Source organism: Podarcis bocagei (assembly GCF_964188305.1).
Source record: "Podarcis bocagei genome assembly, chromosome: 12".
Taxonomy (NCBI): domain Eukaryota; kingdom Metazoa; phylum Chordata; class Lepidosauria; order Squamata; family Lacertidae; genus Podarcis; species Podarcis bocagei.
The window spans coordinates 3838146-3855528 of NC_138137.1; the positions used below are offsets into that span (position 1 = coordinate 3838146).

Genomic DNA, 17383 nt, shown 5'->3' on the forward strand with positions numbered 1-17383 from the left:
GAGACATCTAAGAATAAGGCACAAACTTCAAAGCTAATCCATTTTAACACCTTGGGCATTCTTGGTCAACCTCATAAAATAAGTCAGGTAAGTTTGCAGAGAACTCAATATTGTATAAATTATTGTACCTTGCCTTGTTGATCAGTTTTGATCTCCCAGCCGCGGGGAAGCTCCAGCCGTGTGTCAGCAAACATGTTGATGAAATTTACCAGGTCCCTGTTGTGCTGATACCGCTCAAAATTGCGAGCATCTCTGCGGATCTTTAGAATCATATGCTTTAAGCAGGTGCTGTTGGTAAACACTCGATAGGCACTCTGTATACAAAAAGCAGGAGGGGAAAACAAAGCTTTCATGACTGCAAATGTGTCAACTCTAATGACCTTTTCCAGAATATGTTTGAATCATACAGGCAACCCCCTCCCCCCAAACTCTCTTGTCTGAAATAGTAAATCATGTAACTGTTTTTAAGAGCCTTGTGAGCTGCTAGACTCCAAAGTCTGGTTATTTACAGAAGGGTAGGCTTGTCTTTTAATAAAGGGCCCAAAGAATATGCATTTAATACAGGCGATGATCATTTCATGTGCGGGTTCCATTCCTTCCTGTCCCCGTTCCATCCCTCTTCCGGGTCCAAAAGGACCTGCTTGTCATTTGGACACACTTAAAATGGTTGCTGCCTGTTTGTCTTTTCCCACATTAAAAGGTAAAGGGACCCCTGACGGTTAGGTCCAGTCACAGACGACTTTGGGGTTGCGGCACTCATCTCGCTTTATTGGCCGAGGGAGCCGGCGTACAGCTTCCGGGTCATGTGGCCAGCATGACTAAGCCGCTTCTGGCGAACCAGAGCAGCGCACGGAAACATCATTTACCTTCCTGCCGTTGCGGTACATATTTATCTACTTGAACTGTGTGCTTTCGAACTGCTAGGTTGGCAGGAGCAGCGACCAAGCAACGGGAGCTCACCCCCTTGTGGGGATTTGAACCGCCAACCTTCTGACAGGCAAGCCGTAGGCTCTGTGGTTTAACCCACAGCGCCACCCGCATTAAGAGCCTTTAAATGCTCAGCAAGAAAGTTCACAAATACCAAGATTATTCCAGATCAAATTGAGGCATGGTTGGTCTTAGTTGTCAGACTATAGCCGCCCAGAATGCATAACACTACATCCTCCTGTGATTCAGTGGGTCCCTTGCCCCTGTAGCAACATCTGTAAGAAAGAGCCATGTGGCTCTGGCAAGTAAGCAGTCGTTGCCTGAGGGCCTATGGTATTGGCATGGGAAGGAATCATATCATTTGCCTCAACCTTCCAGTTCCTTCCTACAGATATTGCTGCAGTGAAATATCATGTATCCACATGGAAGAGGCTCTCACATTGCTCCAGCACAAATGTAACTTGCTAAGTATTTATGATCACACACAGGGAATGATCATAAATTTCTGGAAATATATGATAATGTTCTTGCTATTTAGCTTGGGGTTGGGATTACAGAAACTTAGTAGTACAAACTCTGGAATTCCACCACCAGCTCACTGACGATTTTAGTAGCTCTCTGAGACCTTAAAAGAGACCAAAAATTTCATAGGTTTTTTAAAGCCTTCAAGTAAAGAAGAGATCTGTTTTCCATTTCAGCTCCAGCTGCTGGATAATATTTTCCAATTCAATTTTCATGGCCATAATTAATGCTTCTAAATTTTAATTGGAGTTTGTGGTTAAAATATTATAAGGACATTAAGCCCAAATTTATGTAGCATATTATTTTTACATAAGTGGAATTTGTATGACTGCCTTAACAGATGTTTCAGCAGGTCGTTCTGGTTTCTTTGGCAGAATCAAAATCATTGTTGTAACAGAAAAGGTGTTGCTCTGTTCAAATTAATTTGATACCTGCTTTGATGTAAGATCTACTAATATAAAGTGAAAGCCACAAAATGTTCAAAGAGGAATATTCAGATTAATCTTAGACGTTTTCTGAATAGTATTTGAATCCCCTGACCAAACCAAAACTGGATCTTAAGAAAACTGCTTATGCTCTACCAGTCATTCCAACATACTTCTCAGAGAAACCTTGAAATGATTTTTAAAACTGTATTTTGTTTCTGCTTAGCCAATTATGAGGGGAAAGTGTGCATTTGCCAAAACAGTGGAGATATATATACTTTCTTGCCTTGTGACAGTGCAGTTTTCAAGTTTTCAACTTCCTGGGGAACTTCTTTGCATCAACTTGCCTACCAAGAAACCCCTGAACATCTGCCAAAGAGCCCCAGGATAGTGCACAGTATTCTCAGATGCATTCTAGGGCATAGAGTCAGTTCATCTATGGCACGAACCAGCTGCTGAACACCACAATGGCCCATAGCTGTCAACATTTCCCTTTTCTTGCGAGGAATCCTATTCGGAATAAGGGCATTTCCCTTAAAAAAAGGGAAATGTTGACAGCTCTGCAATGGCCTTGCATGAATGAACAAGCAACCTAGAATACATTCCCATTTGGCTGCATGTTTTAGGGGCTGAGATGTGTTGATTTAATATTTGTATTCTGCTTTTCCAACAACAAATGTTGAGTTCAAAGTGGTTCACAATAATCACAACACCATTTAAAAAGCAGCAAGCACTGCAACTGCTATAATATCAAATACAAAAGCATATAAAGCAAACAACAACAAATTCATCAAAACAATTAATGCAATTCAATAAAGTCACAGTAACGCCCTGATAGCATTGCAAGGATACTTCCTCATCACTTGGAAGCTTCCTTCAGAACAAAAAAAAAAAGGGGGGGGTGTTAGCTTTTCAACACTGCAATGGGTGGAAGCCTCATTCACTGTCATGAAGTATAGAAACTTACATGGAACTATGCTTTTAAAAACCATTTTGGGTGGGTGGGAGATCAGTAATGCCACACAAGTTCTCTCTTGGGGAGGTTTGTCTCCTACTACTGATTTTCTCCTTGAGGAACCCCATGTGAAGCTTTCAAAAGGCATTCCAGGATCTGAAAACCTCTGTTCTGAGATACTTGGTTAGGGTTTGGTAAAATACTGATTTAGTGATTATTTTACATAGGAATGTGTTAGGGGTGCTCTAGCGTGGAGAAACGGGAAGAGTATGAGTTGTACATATGACAAGCTAGTGGCCTTGCTAACCAAAATGTTGCATAAGGATTATAATGTAGATCCAGGTCTATTAAGGCAGAAACAGATGAGCACAGTAATTGTCCAAGATCTTCTGAAATATCTTAGCAGTGAGAAAAGCTACCTTTATGCATTATGATTCCCCTTGAACATGCATGACTCAACAATACAGTGGTACCTTGCAAGACGAATGCCTCGCAAGACGAAAAACTTGCAAGACGAAAGAGTTTTTCATTTTTTGAGTTGCTTCGCAAGACGAATTTCCCTATGGGCTTGCTTCGCAAGACGAAAACGTCTTGCAAGTTTGTTTCCTTTTTCTTAAAACCGTTAATACCCAGGGTGGGTATGGGAAACCGTGCTTCGCAAGACGAAAAATTCGCAAGACGAAAAAACTCGCAAAATAAATTAATTTTGTCTTGCGAGGCACCACTGTACTCTGTTGTGGATCAATGACTAAACATCTCATTGTAGTTAGGTTTAGTGATAAGGTTTGATATCATACATTTTCAAACCATCAAATGCTCCTTTTTCAAAAAGGAGGCACATGTAGAGGGGTTTTTGCAAACCATGCTGCTGGATTGCTGCAAAGTCAAATTTCTTCTGCATGACCATCCAGGTGAACAAATTCAAGTGGGGATGAATTTATCACTTGGATAATTCAGTTGTATTTTCTTCCCTAGAATTCAGTTCTCTCTCTGCAATTCTGGCTTTTGCATAGTTTCTCCGATCACTTTCATTCTCTCTTGTACATTCTCAATTGCAGAGAGAGAACTGAAGTGCCACCTGGATGCTGCTATCAAAGTATATCAGCAATTTGCAAGATAACTGAGGGTCAAGCACTTACATAGTTTGCATGCAGCACCGTGAAAAACTCAGGGTTGGTGATGAACTTTACAGCTGGAGACTGCAGCAACAAAGTGATTTTTTGAGAATTCACAGGAGAAACAGGTACTTCTCTTCTAATTTCTGAAAATAAAAAGGCTTCCATGTAATATACAGCAAGAGAACATTTGAATTTTGAATGACTATTCTCCCCTCTTCTGATTTCCCCCTCTAAAGCATGGCTTCTGGCCAACTTCCTGGTAGTTACAGAAAGGACTTGTTAATCCATGGCACAACCCTCCCCAACAAACCTGTGCTTCTTGTGTTTTCAATTCCTTATTTGTCGATTCCTTTAACTAAGTCTTGGCTTTTAGGCAACAAGTTCTTTCCAACTTAGTTTTATAAATAAATATCCAGTGTAAAAGTGAGTAGTTCTTTTTATCTCTGACATCCACAAGTATCTTTTCAAGTATCTTAACTTCTTGTGCATTTAACCTATTAAATCTTTTTCCTGATGTTACGGTTTTAGCTTTTTGTTAACCTCTCTGGGATTTTTAACAGTCAAGCTGCATATAAATTTTATGAAATAAATAAACCAACAGTAGGGAATATGGAAGAGCAATGACGCTTGGGACCCACCACTTCCGGCCCCAACATAGACTTTATCACAACAGTGAGAACCAGACCCTCACTGAGGAGCACCTGTGGAATGTGATGCTCCCCTCCCCATCTACAAAGCTCGTACAATACCATAGTAAGAGGAGGACACTGACTCATGTAAATGTCTTACCTGAATTTGGCTGGGAAGGGTCTGCCTCAGAATCACTTCCGCCTCCAGCGGGAAGCCTCTCTGCCCTGCTGCTAACCACAGCGTCCTCATCTGTTCTTTCCGTAGCAATAGTTCGCTGAATATTTTGGTACCTTGATTTTGAAAAGGGGGAGGAAGTAAAATATGTTAGTCAGATGCACATTACAAATGAGGGGACCTCTGCATGGCGTTTTTGTGTCCTGCTTTTAGACTCTAAGCCAGCCTTTCTCACACTTGGGTCCTCAAGTGTTGTTGGATTACAGCTCCCATCATTCCTGACCACTGGTCCTGGTAGCTAGAGCTGATGGGAATTGTAGCCCAACAACAACTGGGGACCCAAGTTTGAGAAAGGCTGCTTTAAGTTGCTAGTTACTTTATAACTTTAATGAACTGCATTTCAGCTTGGAAAACACCAAATGTTATAGACAATTACCATATTTTTCGCTCTATAAGATGCACTTTTTCCCTCCTAAAAAGTAAGGGGAAATGTGTTTGCGTCTTATGGAGCGAATGCAGGCGGGAGGCAGGCGGGAAAAGCCCCCAAGAACCACACACAGCTCTGCGCAGTTCTTGTGGGTTTTTCTCCAGGAGGGAGAAGGGACTGGCTGGCTGCGTCAGTCCCTTCTCTCTCCTTGTAGAAAAGTACGCAAAAGCTGTGCGCTCCTTAAAGGGTGCGCGGCTCCTGCTGGCTTTTGTGGGAGGTGGGGGAAGGGACAGAGGACAGCCCCTCAGGCCCTTCCCCCACCTCCCGGAAAGGCCCCCAAGAGCCACACTCCCTTTCACTAGCTGCGTGGAGTGTGTCAGTGACGGGCTGCCCTTCTCCCTCCTGGGGAAAAGCCTGGGATGCATGCAGGCTCTGCTCAGCGCTCCCTTTAAAAATCTGTTTTTTCTTGCATTCCCCTTCTAAAAACTAGGTGCGTCTAATGGTCAGGTGCGTCTTATGGCGTGAAAAATATGGTAATTGGAAATATTAGAACAAAAGGACAAGAAATCTATCAACAAATAGAACAGTTTGGAAGGCAACACTGAAAATACTTGAGTGTCTTTTGAAAGTACTGGGAGAATATGTTTTCAGTGTACATCTAAATTCCAACAAAGTGTGGCAGGCCTCCCTGTACAGCTGAGTGACAAAGCCGCAAAGAAGGCTCACTCAGTTGTTTTCCTGTTTGATGAAAGAAGCCCTCTCTGCCATGAGCAGGAAGGCAAGAACAGACCTGGGTTTGATTGGAGTGAGGCAAACCATGAGCCTGGGCAGCATCAGGACCAGGACAGGCGCAAAACCGCCATGGTTTTTGCTCCATGCACAACCATGATTACTCCTTCATGCTTAGCCACGATTTGGCTTAGTGTTATGTGGGGTCATTGCCTATTGTTATTTTGAAGTATTTGGGCACAGTGAATTAACTATACATGATCCCCTTAAGTAAGTACAGCCTAACAGGAAAGAAAGACAGAAAGTGAAAGTCTGGCTCCTCTTGGCCTGACCTTGTAGTCAGCTATGGTTGCCATAAATAAAGATTATTTATTTATTTCACAAAATTTATATACTGCTTGATGGTAAAAGAAAACTCGAAGCAGTTCATGAAAAAGATAGAACAATAAAATTATCACTAAAAAAGTTACAACCATAATTTAAACCATACAGAAAGTTTTAACAACAATAGAATAGACTAAAACAAATTAAAACTCACATAAACTAAATAAAAATCTGGATAGACTTGTCTAAATAAAAATGTCTTCAGCGAGCGCGAAGCGGCGGCCTGATAAAAATAGGTAGGGAGCTCCAAAGTGTTGAGGCTTCCAAACTAAACAATTGAGTTCTTACAGATGTGGTGCAGGCACATAGTAAAATTGCAAATTCTGCCGATCAAAGCTGTCAAGTGGGAGCATATTGGGTAAGTCAATCTTATAGGTAAACTGAAGAAAATGTGAAACTTTGATATTAGATAGGCTTACTGGCTTGGATTGGCAAATTTTGAGTATTGGTTCAATATTATTAGCTAAATATAATTAGGTAGTTTATATTTAATATTTATTAGAATTATGCTTTAGGTTTCTCAGGTGTTTATGGCATTTGGATTGGAATAATAATAATAACAGTAATAATAATAATTTATAATTTCTTATACCCCACTCATCTGACTGGGTTACCCCAACTACTCTGGGCAGCTTCCAACAAGAATACAAATCAAACAACAAAAAATCAAACATTAAAAGCTTCCCGAAACAGGGCTGCCTTCAGATGTCTACAAAAAATTATATAGTTGTTTAACTCTTTGACATCCTCCAGGATGGCATTCTACAGGGGGAAATGATATAAGGCTCCAAATGATTTCATTCTTAGTAAGGATGCAGGGTATTAATAATAGTAATAGTAGTAGTAGTAGTAGTAGTAGTAGTAGTAATAAAAATTTTGTTTTTAGGTTATTTCTTGGTTTGGTTTGATTTATGATTAGACAGTCTTGGAAGTTTTAATAAAATACATGAATTGAATTGGGAAGAAGGTGAAAATATAAAGATTTATGCTTGGCTGAAAGAGTAGACTGCTTTTGTTTCATTAATTTCCTCAATAATCAATGCTTTATATTTAACTTTACATGCACATACGCATATTAGCAAGAAGGTAAATAGCATAATAAAATTAGCTTTAAAAAAAACACTACAAGAACTAAGGATTTGTTGTTTTGCCTTTAAATATGCCCTTTGCAAACAAATTATTATATTTGGACTTCACACTATATTAACATAGCTCTATTTTCCCCCACTCTCTCTTTTATAAGAACCTATAAACATTTTTATTCACTTCACAGCAGGCTGACTGAACAAACTTTCCATTCCAGTGCAGGCTGAGTTTTATGCCCCCCTCATGCAATAGCAGAACAGAAAAACGTAGTTCACCTATTTAGAGGGATCTATACAGTGCATAAGCTTCCTATTTAATTAGATGGTAGAAAAATCCCCTGTGGGCTAATAATGCCTAGGAAGCAAAGCAATGGGCCAAGAGACTGCTACAGTTTAGTCAAAACTGTGTAAAGCAATCTTCAAGATATTCTGAAAAAATGCCCACATATGTGGAAAAAAACCTCGAAACAGCTATGTGGCTGCATTTGAAAAATCCAGCACTTTTTCAAATGATAATTGTGATGGTGGGTACATTTACTGTGTATGCATTATAATGGTGGTTTTCAAACTTTCTGTCCTCAGGGAGCCCCTAAAGACTGGTTTTCCAAGGAACTGCCACAGCATTCTGCAGAATATGTGCTCTGGGACACACTGCCAGCCTGATGTGCCTCGCTGCCCATTCCCTCTTCTGTAACTGGCTTTTGTTAGGTGAACAACCAGTCTTTCAGGGAGGCTTCCTTGATGGCCATCATTAAGCATCTCACTGAGATGAGTCGGTGCGTCCTGTATTGCTGCCTGAGGCAAAACGGGGAGGTGCCACTCTGCCACTGCCACCACCAAAGCCTTCCTTACATGGCAACACCCAGAAAGCAGTGGCAGTAACAGTGGGTTCTCACAGAGTACATTAGATCTCACAACATTTTGGCAAGATATTGCCAGTAGCTACCAGAGCTGCTGCCGGCACCCCTTCTTCACCAGCAGTGGAGCCTGAGGCATGCTCTCAGGGGTGCTGCTTCTGGGGCTCCCGCCACCTAAGGCAGCTGCCTCACTCAGCCAGCCTCATGAGTAGACCAGTCCTACACTGAAAACCCCTTGGAACAACCCCAGTATGCTTTTTTAAAAAAAATTTTTTTATTGATTTTCATACATTAAACCAAACAAAAAAGACATACATAACACATTCACACTAAAAAGAATACATAAAAAATTAACATAGGACAACAACAGACAACAACAGATTAACTACATTAACTACAAAACACATAACACTAACTGACTTCCCTTCGTCTTGGTATCGGAATGTGTTATAAAGTTTTTCTATCTGCAGTTTCTTCTCCTCAGACCATTCTTTGCATCACAAGTGTTATATCGCACCTACTGTAATTTTTAGATTTTTTACCTCTGTTTCCATGTATGCCATAAATTTATTCCAATCATTATTAAACTTTGTGTCTTTTTGATTTCTTATTTTCTGTGTCATTTTTGCCAATTCCAAAAAATCAAATAGTTTGGATTGCCACTCATTTATAGTTGGGATTTTTGGTGTCTTCCAATTCTGTGCTATTAGTGTTCTGGCAGCCACTGTCGCATACTGAAAAAGTGTTTGATCTTCCTTTTTGATTTCCTCTCCATCCAGTATGCTTTTCAATAGTTTCAAAGCCATAGTTTTGTTTAGTCTAGTCTAGACCCTAAAGGACCTTGAATGCTGTCTGTGCCAGCTGAAAAGAAGACGAGAGATGAGGGATGCCAGCAAACCCATCTGCATGTCTCTACCTGGCAACCCTGAGGTTTTCTCAGGACTGGGAAAGGGAGAGAAAAACTAGCTGTGGTTTATCGCTACCTAGTTTTTATTTTGGGTGTGTTCTTTTTTTCTGTTGTCATTGTGGATAAGAGATGGGAGTTTCTTGCTGTGGATGCTTGTGGGCAACCATTTACACTGTTCAGGGTGAGATCCTGGATGATGGGGGGGGGGGTTTGCAGTTGTTAAGTTACTCAAAAGTCACAGATGGAAGGTCTGTTGGCACACAGACTTTGGTTGTTTCATCTGTTTCTGTCTGCTTGAATGTTTTTATTTTTACCTAGTCATTTGGTTAAATTGGAAATATTAATTTTTGCTGCTGCAGTTTTGCTTGTTTACCTTGGGTTAGAATTGTGTTTTATTGGACCTAATTTGGTGGTTTTTGTACAATCAAGTAAGAGCGGACTGTAAATACTGCAAACAAACAAAAGTATTTTGTTCATTTTCATCTGAGGAAAAGCCTAGCAGTTGCACAAATACTGCCCAGTTCATCTCAATATTTAAGCCTAATGCAGAAGGAATGTTTTCTAAACTAAAAGACAGTACATAGAATACTTTAAAATGACCTTCATGGACCTGCCACAACCACCGGAGGGAAGAAAGGTGAGGCTCCAGGGAGGTCTCATTTATATGTTACTGGTATGACGTAATTGTGGCTTTCTAAAGGATGGATCCCACAATGTATTTGGCTGAAGGAATCTTATGGAATAAGTGAATCATAGGGCGTCTCCCTATCAGTCTTGCTGGACCACAGAGAAGTTTGGTGCCAATACAATTGTTTCTCACATAATTTTATAAAGGTGGGCTTTTATTAATTAAGTTTAATTATTCTGTTTGCTGTTTCTATTTTCCCTTAGCTTTCAGTTGTTTAATTACTTATTATTTGTTTAACAGGGTTTTAAAATTGTTGTTAGCTGCCTTAAGCTCTTTTTATTCTAAAATAAAAATACCCCCTCCACACACCTCTTCCGGCACCTCTTTTTCTAGAAGGAGTTCCGGCATCTCTATTTCTAGAAAAATAGCACTGTATGTAAGCCTAATTTGAGATCAGGACAGCATATAAAGGGGTGGGGAAGCCCTGTCTTTTGGAACGTCAGTATAGATCTGGACTGCAGAAGGTGCTATGTGCTGGCTGATGCAGGAATCCCGTCCATTGCTGTTCTGAGGTGTCTTCAGAAACTAAATGGAGGGGCGTAAGCACTGTTGTCTTGTTTATTATTCTTATTCTTTATTTCTTTCTTTATTTAATTTCTATACTGCCTTTCTTCCAAGGATCACAGGGCGATTTTCGATATAAAAACACAAAAATACATACCATAGTAACAAACAAAAACAATAGCCCTGCCACACACAGTTTAAAAGACCACAGACAGTGCTAGGAGAAGAGGAATGTTTTTGCCTGACACCTAAAGAAATGTAAGGAAAGCACCAAGCAAGCTTCCCTGGGGAGAGCATTCCACAAGTCGGGCCACCAGAGAAAAGATCTGTTCTGTAGCTTTATGCCATAGCCCAGTGGTGGTGAGCCTATGGCACGCATGCCCTTGGGGCCACTCAGAGCCCTCTCTGCACAGAGCTGGCAGAAGGTGAGGGCAGTGCATCGAGTCCTCAGCTCAACGTGTGTCCAAGTAGAAGCGCCTCGGATGGGGTGTCAGGGTGGGTGGGTGTGCAAAATGGAGCCACAACCTCCTGGGTGCGCGTTTTCCTTGGGGAGCCTCCGCTGTGGGTGGGGAGGGCACAGGGCTATGCACACGCTCAGAAGCGTGCTGCCGCATTGGTGGGCTGCCGAGAGTTCCGAGCAGCCTCCTTCCTCCTCCTCCTGCTGCTGCAAGCTTGAGGCTTTACACACCCTCTGGCCAGGGCCAATGGGAGCAGAGTCAGAGGTGGAGTGGAGGGTTCGCGCTCCCCAGCTGAGCTGCCTGCTCCCGCTCCTACTTGTGCAGGAGCAGGGTGGGGATCTCTCAGTGGGAAGCACGAAGCCTCCACTTTGCAAGTTGCAGGAGCTCTGATGCGGAGATGGGGGCTCCTTTAAACTTCTTCTTCCTTGAGGGGAGTGCAGCCACGAACCCTTTCAGTGGAAAGTGTGACAGAGCCTGCACCTCCCCAGCTCAGCAGCCCTGATCCAGCTCCTGTTCCCGTGCAAGCAGCAGCACTGCCTAGCAGAGCAGCCTGATCCCACTCCTACTTGCCTGCGAGCAGGAGAAGGCAGGGGTGGGGGTGACGGCATCATCCCTTGCCTGCTCACTTGCCAGCCCAGCCTTCCCTCATTCAGCGTCTCCGGAGCTGGGGGGGGGGTTGCAGTTGTGGCTGCAGAGGCAGAGGGACACAGCGCTGGAGAGCGGCAGGTGCCTGTTCACTTGCCACCCAGCTCGTCTTCCCTCATTCTGAAAACGGAAGAGTGGCAATCAAAATGGAAATTATACTCAGAACAGAGCATGTTCTAGTTCCAAAAAAAGTTCAAAAACCAGAACACTCATTTCCGGGTTTGAAGTGTATGGCTTCCAAGTAGTTTGAGAACTAAGCTGTTCAAACACTGAGGCGCCACTGCATTGCTCCGCTCTCTCTCCACATGGATGTGCCAACCTCCCCTTCTAAACCTCAGTATTCAGGTTAAATTGCCGTGTTGGCACTTGGCGATAAATAAGTGGGTTTTGAGTTGCAGTTTGGGCACTAGTCTTTCTTTGCGTGTATTAATGAAGAATTTCTAGCCTTCACCTATTATTGTATTCATTGTCTCTGAATCTTAAAAGAACTACTTCCTTCTGGCAACATGTAGGCCTGTGTTACATAAGTGTGTAGTGCAAAAAGAAAGGAGCGCATCTTGGGCAGGAAGTGAAGCATGCATGGCGCAATTAACAGAGAAGGGAGAGCAAGAAGGTTGTGTTAACAGGATACCTGGCATTCAAAATAAATATTTCAATTACGTCAAGCTAATATTGATTCAATTACATGTTATTTTTATAAAATAAACCAAATGATCTCTTCTAGCAAGGGCTGGAACTGGTTTAATTTGTCATTGCTCCCTAAAAAAGTATTTTTTCATTGCCTAGTTCTTGCAAACAGCAAGTGAGATGGTAAACCTGTAGATGGATGGTACCATGGCTAAATTGTCCTCCAGACAAAATAATAATAATAATAATAATAATAATAATAATAATAATAATAATAGTAATAATAATAGAAGAAAACTAGTAGAAAACTGGTATGTTAGGGGAAATGGTTGTACCTTAGCCTCCTCTCTGACATGCTAATTTTCTATATGTAAGAATGGGCTTTGGTGTAGTTGTAGTCTCTACACATAGATTTATCACAGCAAATGCAGCAGCTTTGGGGCACCCAACCATATTTCTATTTCACCTTCCTCGCAGGAGATCTGGATGACATATCCCCGGCCCCCATACATACCTTACCCTTTTTTGTTCTTGCAACAACCCTGTGAGGTAGATTGCACTGAGAAAGAGTGACTGGCCCATGGTTACCCAGTGAGTTTTGTGGGTGAATTGGGATTTGTAGTAGTCTGACCCACTACACTACTCCGACTAGTATGCTTGAGATAATACCTTGTGGGACTCATTGGTGTTATGTTCTCTTATCCACAACAGATATTTTTAGAGGAATTAAAGCCTTTAGGGGAATTACTAAAATTCCTGGTGGCTGTCACTTGGCAGCTGATTTCTATAATCCTCCTTTCTGCAAATCGGACTGAAGAACTCCCATTTTGTTTGGCTGTCTTGAAAGGAAGAAGCTTTGAATTTGCCTGCTTGGCACACCAAAGATAATCATCCCACATTTTAAAGTATAAGAAACCCCCCAGCTAGCCTGCCTGTTCCCTTCAAGGTGTGTAATTAGAGGATAGATGTTCCAGGCCCAGGTTTTTTCAATGGAAAACAATATCGTTATGGTAAACTGAGAGAGGAGGAAAAACAAAAACATTTCCCGAGGTTATCGTGAAAAATGATTTTGCTGTCATATAATGTCAAGTGAAATTATAAATTATTTAAGAAGAGAAACAGAAGCATGCATCTTCATGTATTGACCCACTTTGTTTGGTGTGACCTGGATTTAGGTCAAGTAAAGACATTTAAAATAAATCTGCCCATAAACATCTCAGACAGATTTGTAACTGACGTTCACCTGCCTTATACTGGAATACTAGGACTGCTGCCCCTGCGTGCTTTGCTCACCAACCCCACCCACCCCCACCCCTGCCATCCTACCCACCCTTGTCAACCACCTCCCTTTACACCTCACCCAGCACCACATCCCACCAGAGCTCCTTCAACCCCCCCATTCCAGCCTACCCACACCACCCCATTGTCAATTCCCACCCTCTGTTTGCTCCAAACTCTCCCTCCCTCAGAGTTCACCCAAACTTCCCCCTCACAATCTGACCCCAACCCCCCATTACCCCACAACTCACCCCAATCCCCCAATCCCCCCGCTGCTGCCATTCACAGACCCACCGGGCTGCCTGTTCACTCCTGTGCTCGGCTCAGCTGCAGCGCTGAGCTTCCCTTGTGTATGCAAGTGGGCAGGCATGTGGTGGTGTCAGGGGGAACATGGGGAGACCATGATGTGTAACCTTTGAGGATGAGGAGCATCAAAATATCCTTCTAGCAACACTTAGTAACCCCTGATTATTACTTTAAAAAACTCATACATGCTTGAGAATTCATAGATCCTGCTAGATGATCTAGTCTTAACGTTGGAAGAACCAAGACAAAGTGCGAAAGAGGCAATAAAAAGAATGGAAGAGTTTGGGAAGGTATCAGGGTTTAAACTCAACAAAAACAAGACAAAAATTCTAGCAAAAAATCTGAAGAAAGAAGAGATGGAAGAATTACAAGTAGACTCAGGAATCGCGATAGCTAAAAAAATAAAATATTTAGGAATTTGGATGACAACAAAAAATATAAACCTGTACAAGGACAACTATGAGGTGGTATGGAAAGAAATTAAGAAAGATATGGATATATGGAGCAGACTAAAATTGTCATTATTAGGCAGAATCTCTGTGATAAAAATGAATATACTACCTAGATTGTTATTTCTATTTCAAGCAATACCAGTGGTAAAAGGGATAAGACAATTTAAGGATTGGCAAAAAAATTTGTCTGGCAGGGGAAAAGGCCAAGGATAAAAATGAAGATACTAGTAGATAAGAAAGAGAGAGGAGGTTTTGATTTACCAGACCTGACTTTATATTATGAAGCTTCATGCTTGGTATGGTTAAAAGATTGGCTGGCTTTAGAAAACACTGACCTATTAGATCTAGAGGGCCACGACAATAGATACGGTTGGCATTCGTACCTATGGTACAACAAAGTAAAAGTACATAAAGGTTTTCTAAACCATGTGATTAGGAAATCTTTATATGAAGTATGGGATCGGAATAAAAACCTCCTGGAAAGAAAGACACCGTGGTGGATATCACCAATTGAGGTGTTGACAACAAAAAAAGTAAACATGGAAGGGGAAAGAGTAACATATGAGGATATTACTAGGAAAACAGACCAAGGGATAAAGCTCAAACCATATGACCAAATTGAAAAAATGTTAACAGGGTGGCTGCAATACCACCAGATCAGTGACTTATTAAAGGAAGATAAAAAGAGAAATGGGTTCGAAGATAAAAAATCGAAATTCCAAATCGAGTTAATAGACTGTAAAGATAAAATTTTATCAAGAATGTATAGTTTATTGCTAGAATGGTATACAAAAGATAAAGAAGTAAAGGAATCAATGATAAAATGGGCAACTGATATTGGGCATAACATTGAATTGAATGCGTGGAAAAGATTATGGAAGGAGGGTTTGAGATTTACAGGATGCATGGCTCTAAAGGAAAACTTGCTAAAAATGATGTATAGATGGCATTTTACGCCAGTAAAATTAGCTAAAATGTATAGGAAAAAAGAAAGAAAATGTTGGAAATGTAAAAAGGCAGATGGGGGCTATTTCCATATGTGATGGACCTGCGATAAGGTAAAAAAATTTTGGGAATCAATTTATAATGAACTCAAAAAAATATTTAGATATACTTTCCCCAAAAGACTAGAAGCGTGTCTATTAGGTTTAATAGGAACAGAAATTAAAATGGAATATCAAAATTTGTTCATGTATGCTACAGCTGCCGCGAGAACCCTTCTGGCCCAAAGATGGAAAGTACAAGATATACCAACTATACAGGAGTGGCAGGTGAAGTTGGCAGAATATGCAGAACTTGCCAAACTGTCAGGAGATCAAAGATACCAAAATAACTGGAGTAAATTTATTGAATATTTAAAGAAGAATTGTAAAGAGGTCAAGACACTAGCAGGATTGACATAATACCTCCAATGTATAATAGTACTAATATGAGAATGATGTGCGCGATGGAAAGAGGATAAATATACCAGTTGTGGGGAGGGAGGGGGGTTGCAACTCGGCAGAGTCAAAGGGAATGTATGGTGTTATTACAATTTGTTGGAAAAGAATATGTAAGGAAAACAATAAAAATTCACTTAAAAAGAAGAAGAGAGAATTCATAGATCCTGCTGTGATTCCGAAAGCAAAACTAAACATTACAAGCAGCACAGGGTTCCTGCTGAAGTTTATGTTGAGCTCTTCCTTATTCTTAACATCTATCAAGGCATACCCTGTTTTCTCTATGTAACGTAAGATATTCATTTATTTCACCCCACATTTTGGTCCAAAAACCTAAAAGGCACCTCACACTTAATTAAAATGCAAAAACATAATATAAAACAAAAACAACAAAGAAATTAACCAACCACTGCACAGACACCCACCAATATAAAACTTATAGGCAGTAACATAACATAATGTAACATAATATATAATAAATAATAATAATAATAATAATAATAATAATAATAATAATAATAATAATAATAATATCTCCTCTTCACTTGAAGATCCCAGGGCAGGTTACATTAAAATACAATATAAAATACAGTTTAAAACAACTTACAATCGCAAAAATAAGCTGGTACTGATTGCATTTATGCTGTGTATTGTCCAGTGATTTTGAGGAGAAGTAGGGAAACAAAAGGACCATGATATTAGGAGATTGGGAAAATTATATTAGCTGTTTCAGAAGGGAAGCTTAACAATGCTTGGTTTTTTGGGGGGGGCACTCTGTGTCTGTTGTAATATTAACTCTGCCCTCCTTGAGAGAACATCTTTTTGTGTGTCTCCCTTTATACAATTTTCAAATCTCTTGGAAACTGCAAGCTGCCTCTAATCTGGTAAGCACCTTTTATGACACTCCCAGCCTGCAATTATATACTCACTTACCTTGAATTAAGCTCCACTGGAGTCAGTGGGGCATAGTTTCAAGCAGACATGTATAGGATTGCACTTGCAGTCTCTTGTCTGCATAGTGTGCCAGATCCTATAGGCATGGGAAATGAAGGCAAATAGGATGGTTTTCAGCTAGAACTTTTTTAGAAATTTGGTCTAACTCACCGCCGATTGAGTTGCTCCATTTGTTGGATTGACCCTGATCTGCGTATTCCATCAAGCGTAGCTGCTGCAGTCGGACGCTGCCAAGTTGTAGTTCGATTCACATGATCCACATAGAATACCCGACCGTGGCTATCTATCCGAGCTTCCCAGTCTTGCATTAAACGGTTTTTTAGGAAATTGGAAAAAGACAGAAAATGAGGTCATTTGTGGACATCCAGAAATCTAGATTATTAGGGGAATCCAGATATATAAACATTCCTGCCCAAAATGTATAGTATTATGCAAACATATTTACCAAAAAGAAAACAGTAACAACTGCTGCACAGGGTTCTGATCAAAGGACATTCCTAAATTAAATACAAGATTTAAAAAGTGACCAACAACTTGTAAAACACACTGTTTAAGAACATCAGCATAGGAGCATTCTAATGCTTAACAGCAAAGGAATCCAGAAGCAAAGGAAACACCACCCTGGCAAAAAAGTGGGGGCAATACGGTGCCCAAGTCACATTTGGATTATGTGGACTTCCTGAACTGCACTAGCTCTGCCAGCTAAAGTACAGGCAAAAATGGATCCAGCATGGGTTCAAATTCCAAGTCCATGAGGTGCCCAGGTTTTTGGTGGAGGGAAGTTGAACTGGACAGTGTATCCCAACACTGCAGAGTGGGGCTCTTACCTAATGCAAATTTTGTAGTTGTACTTCTTGAGCTTCCTAATCAGTCTTCAGTCTTAAAGCTGTAA

The 17383-nt window shown here is 40.9% G+C and overlaps 1 protein-coding gene across 7 annotated transcripts in view; it reads right to left on the minus strand.

Moving 5' to 3' along the window:
• HECW1 (HECT, C2 and WW domain containing E3 ubiquitin protein ligase 1) overlaps positions 1-17383 on the minus strand; it is a 200662-nt gene that overhangs the window by 40438 nt on the left and 142841 nt on the right. For all 7 annotated transcript variants that reach the window (XM_081165080.1, XM_081165085.1, XM_081165081.1 and 4 more), the window contains 4 exons: positions 16642-16792; positions 4737-4867; positions 3969-4090; positions 129-314 (listed from right to left, as the gene is read on the minus strand). In XM_081165080.1, the coding sequence (XP_081021206.1) occupies positions 129-314; positions 3969-4090; positions 4737-4867; positions 16642-16792 (590 nt within the window). The remainder of the gene's footprint in view (positions 1-128; positions 315-3968; positions 4091-4736; positions 4868-16641; positions 16793-17383) is intronic.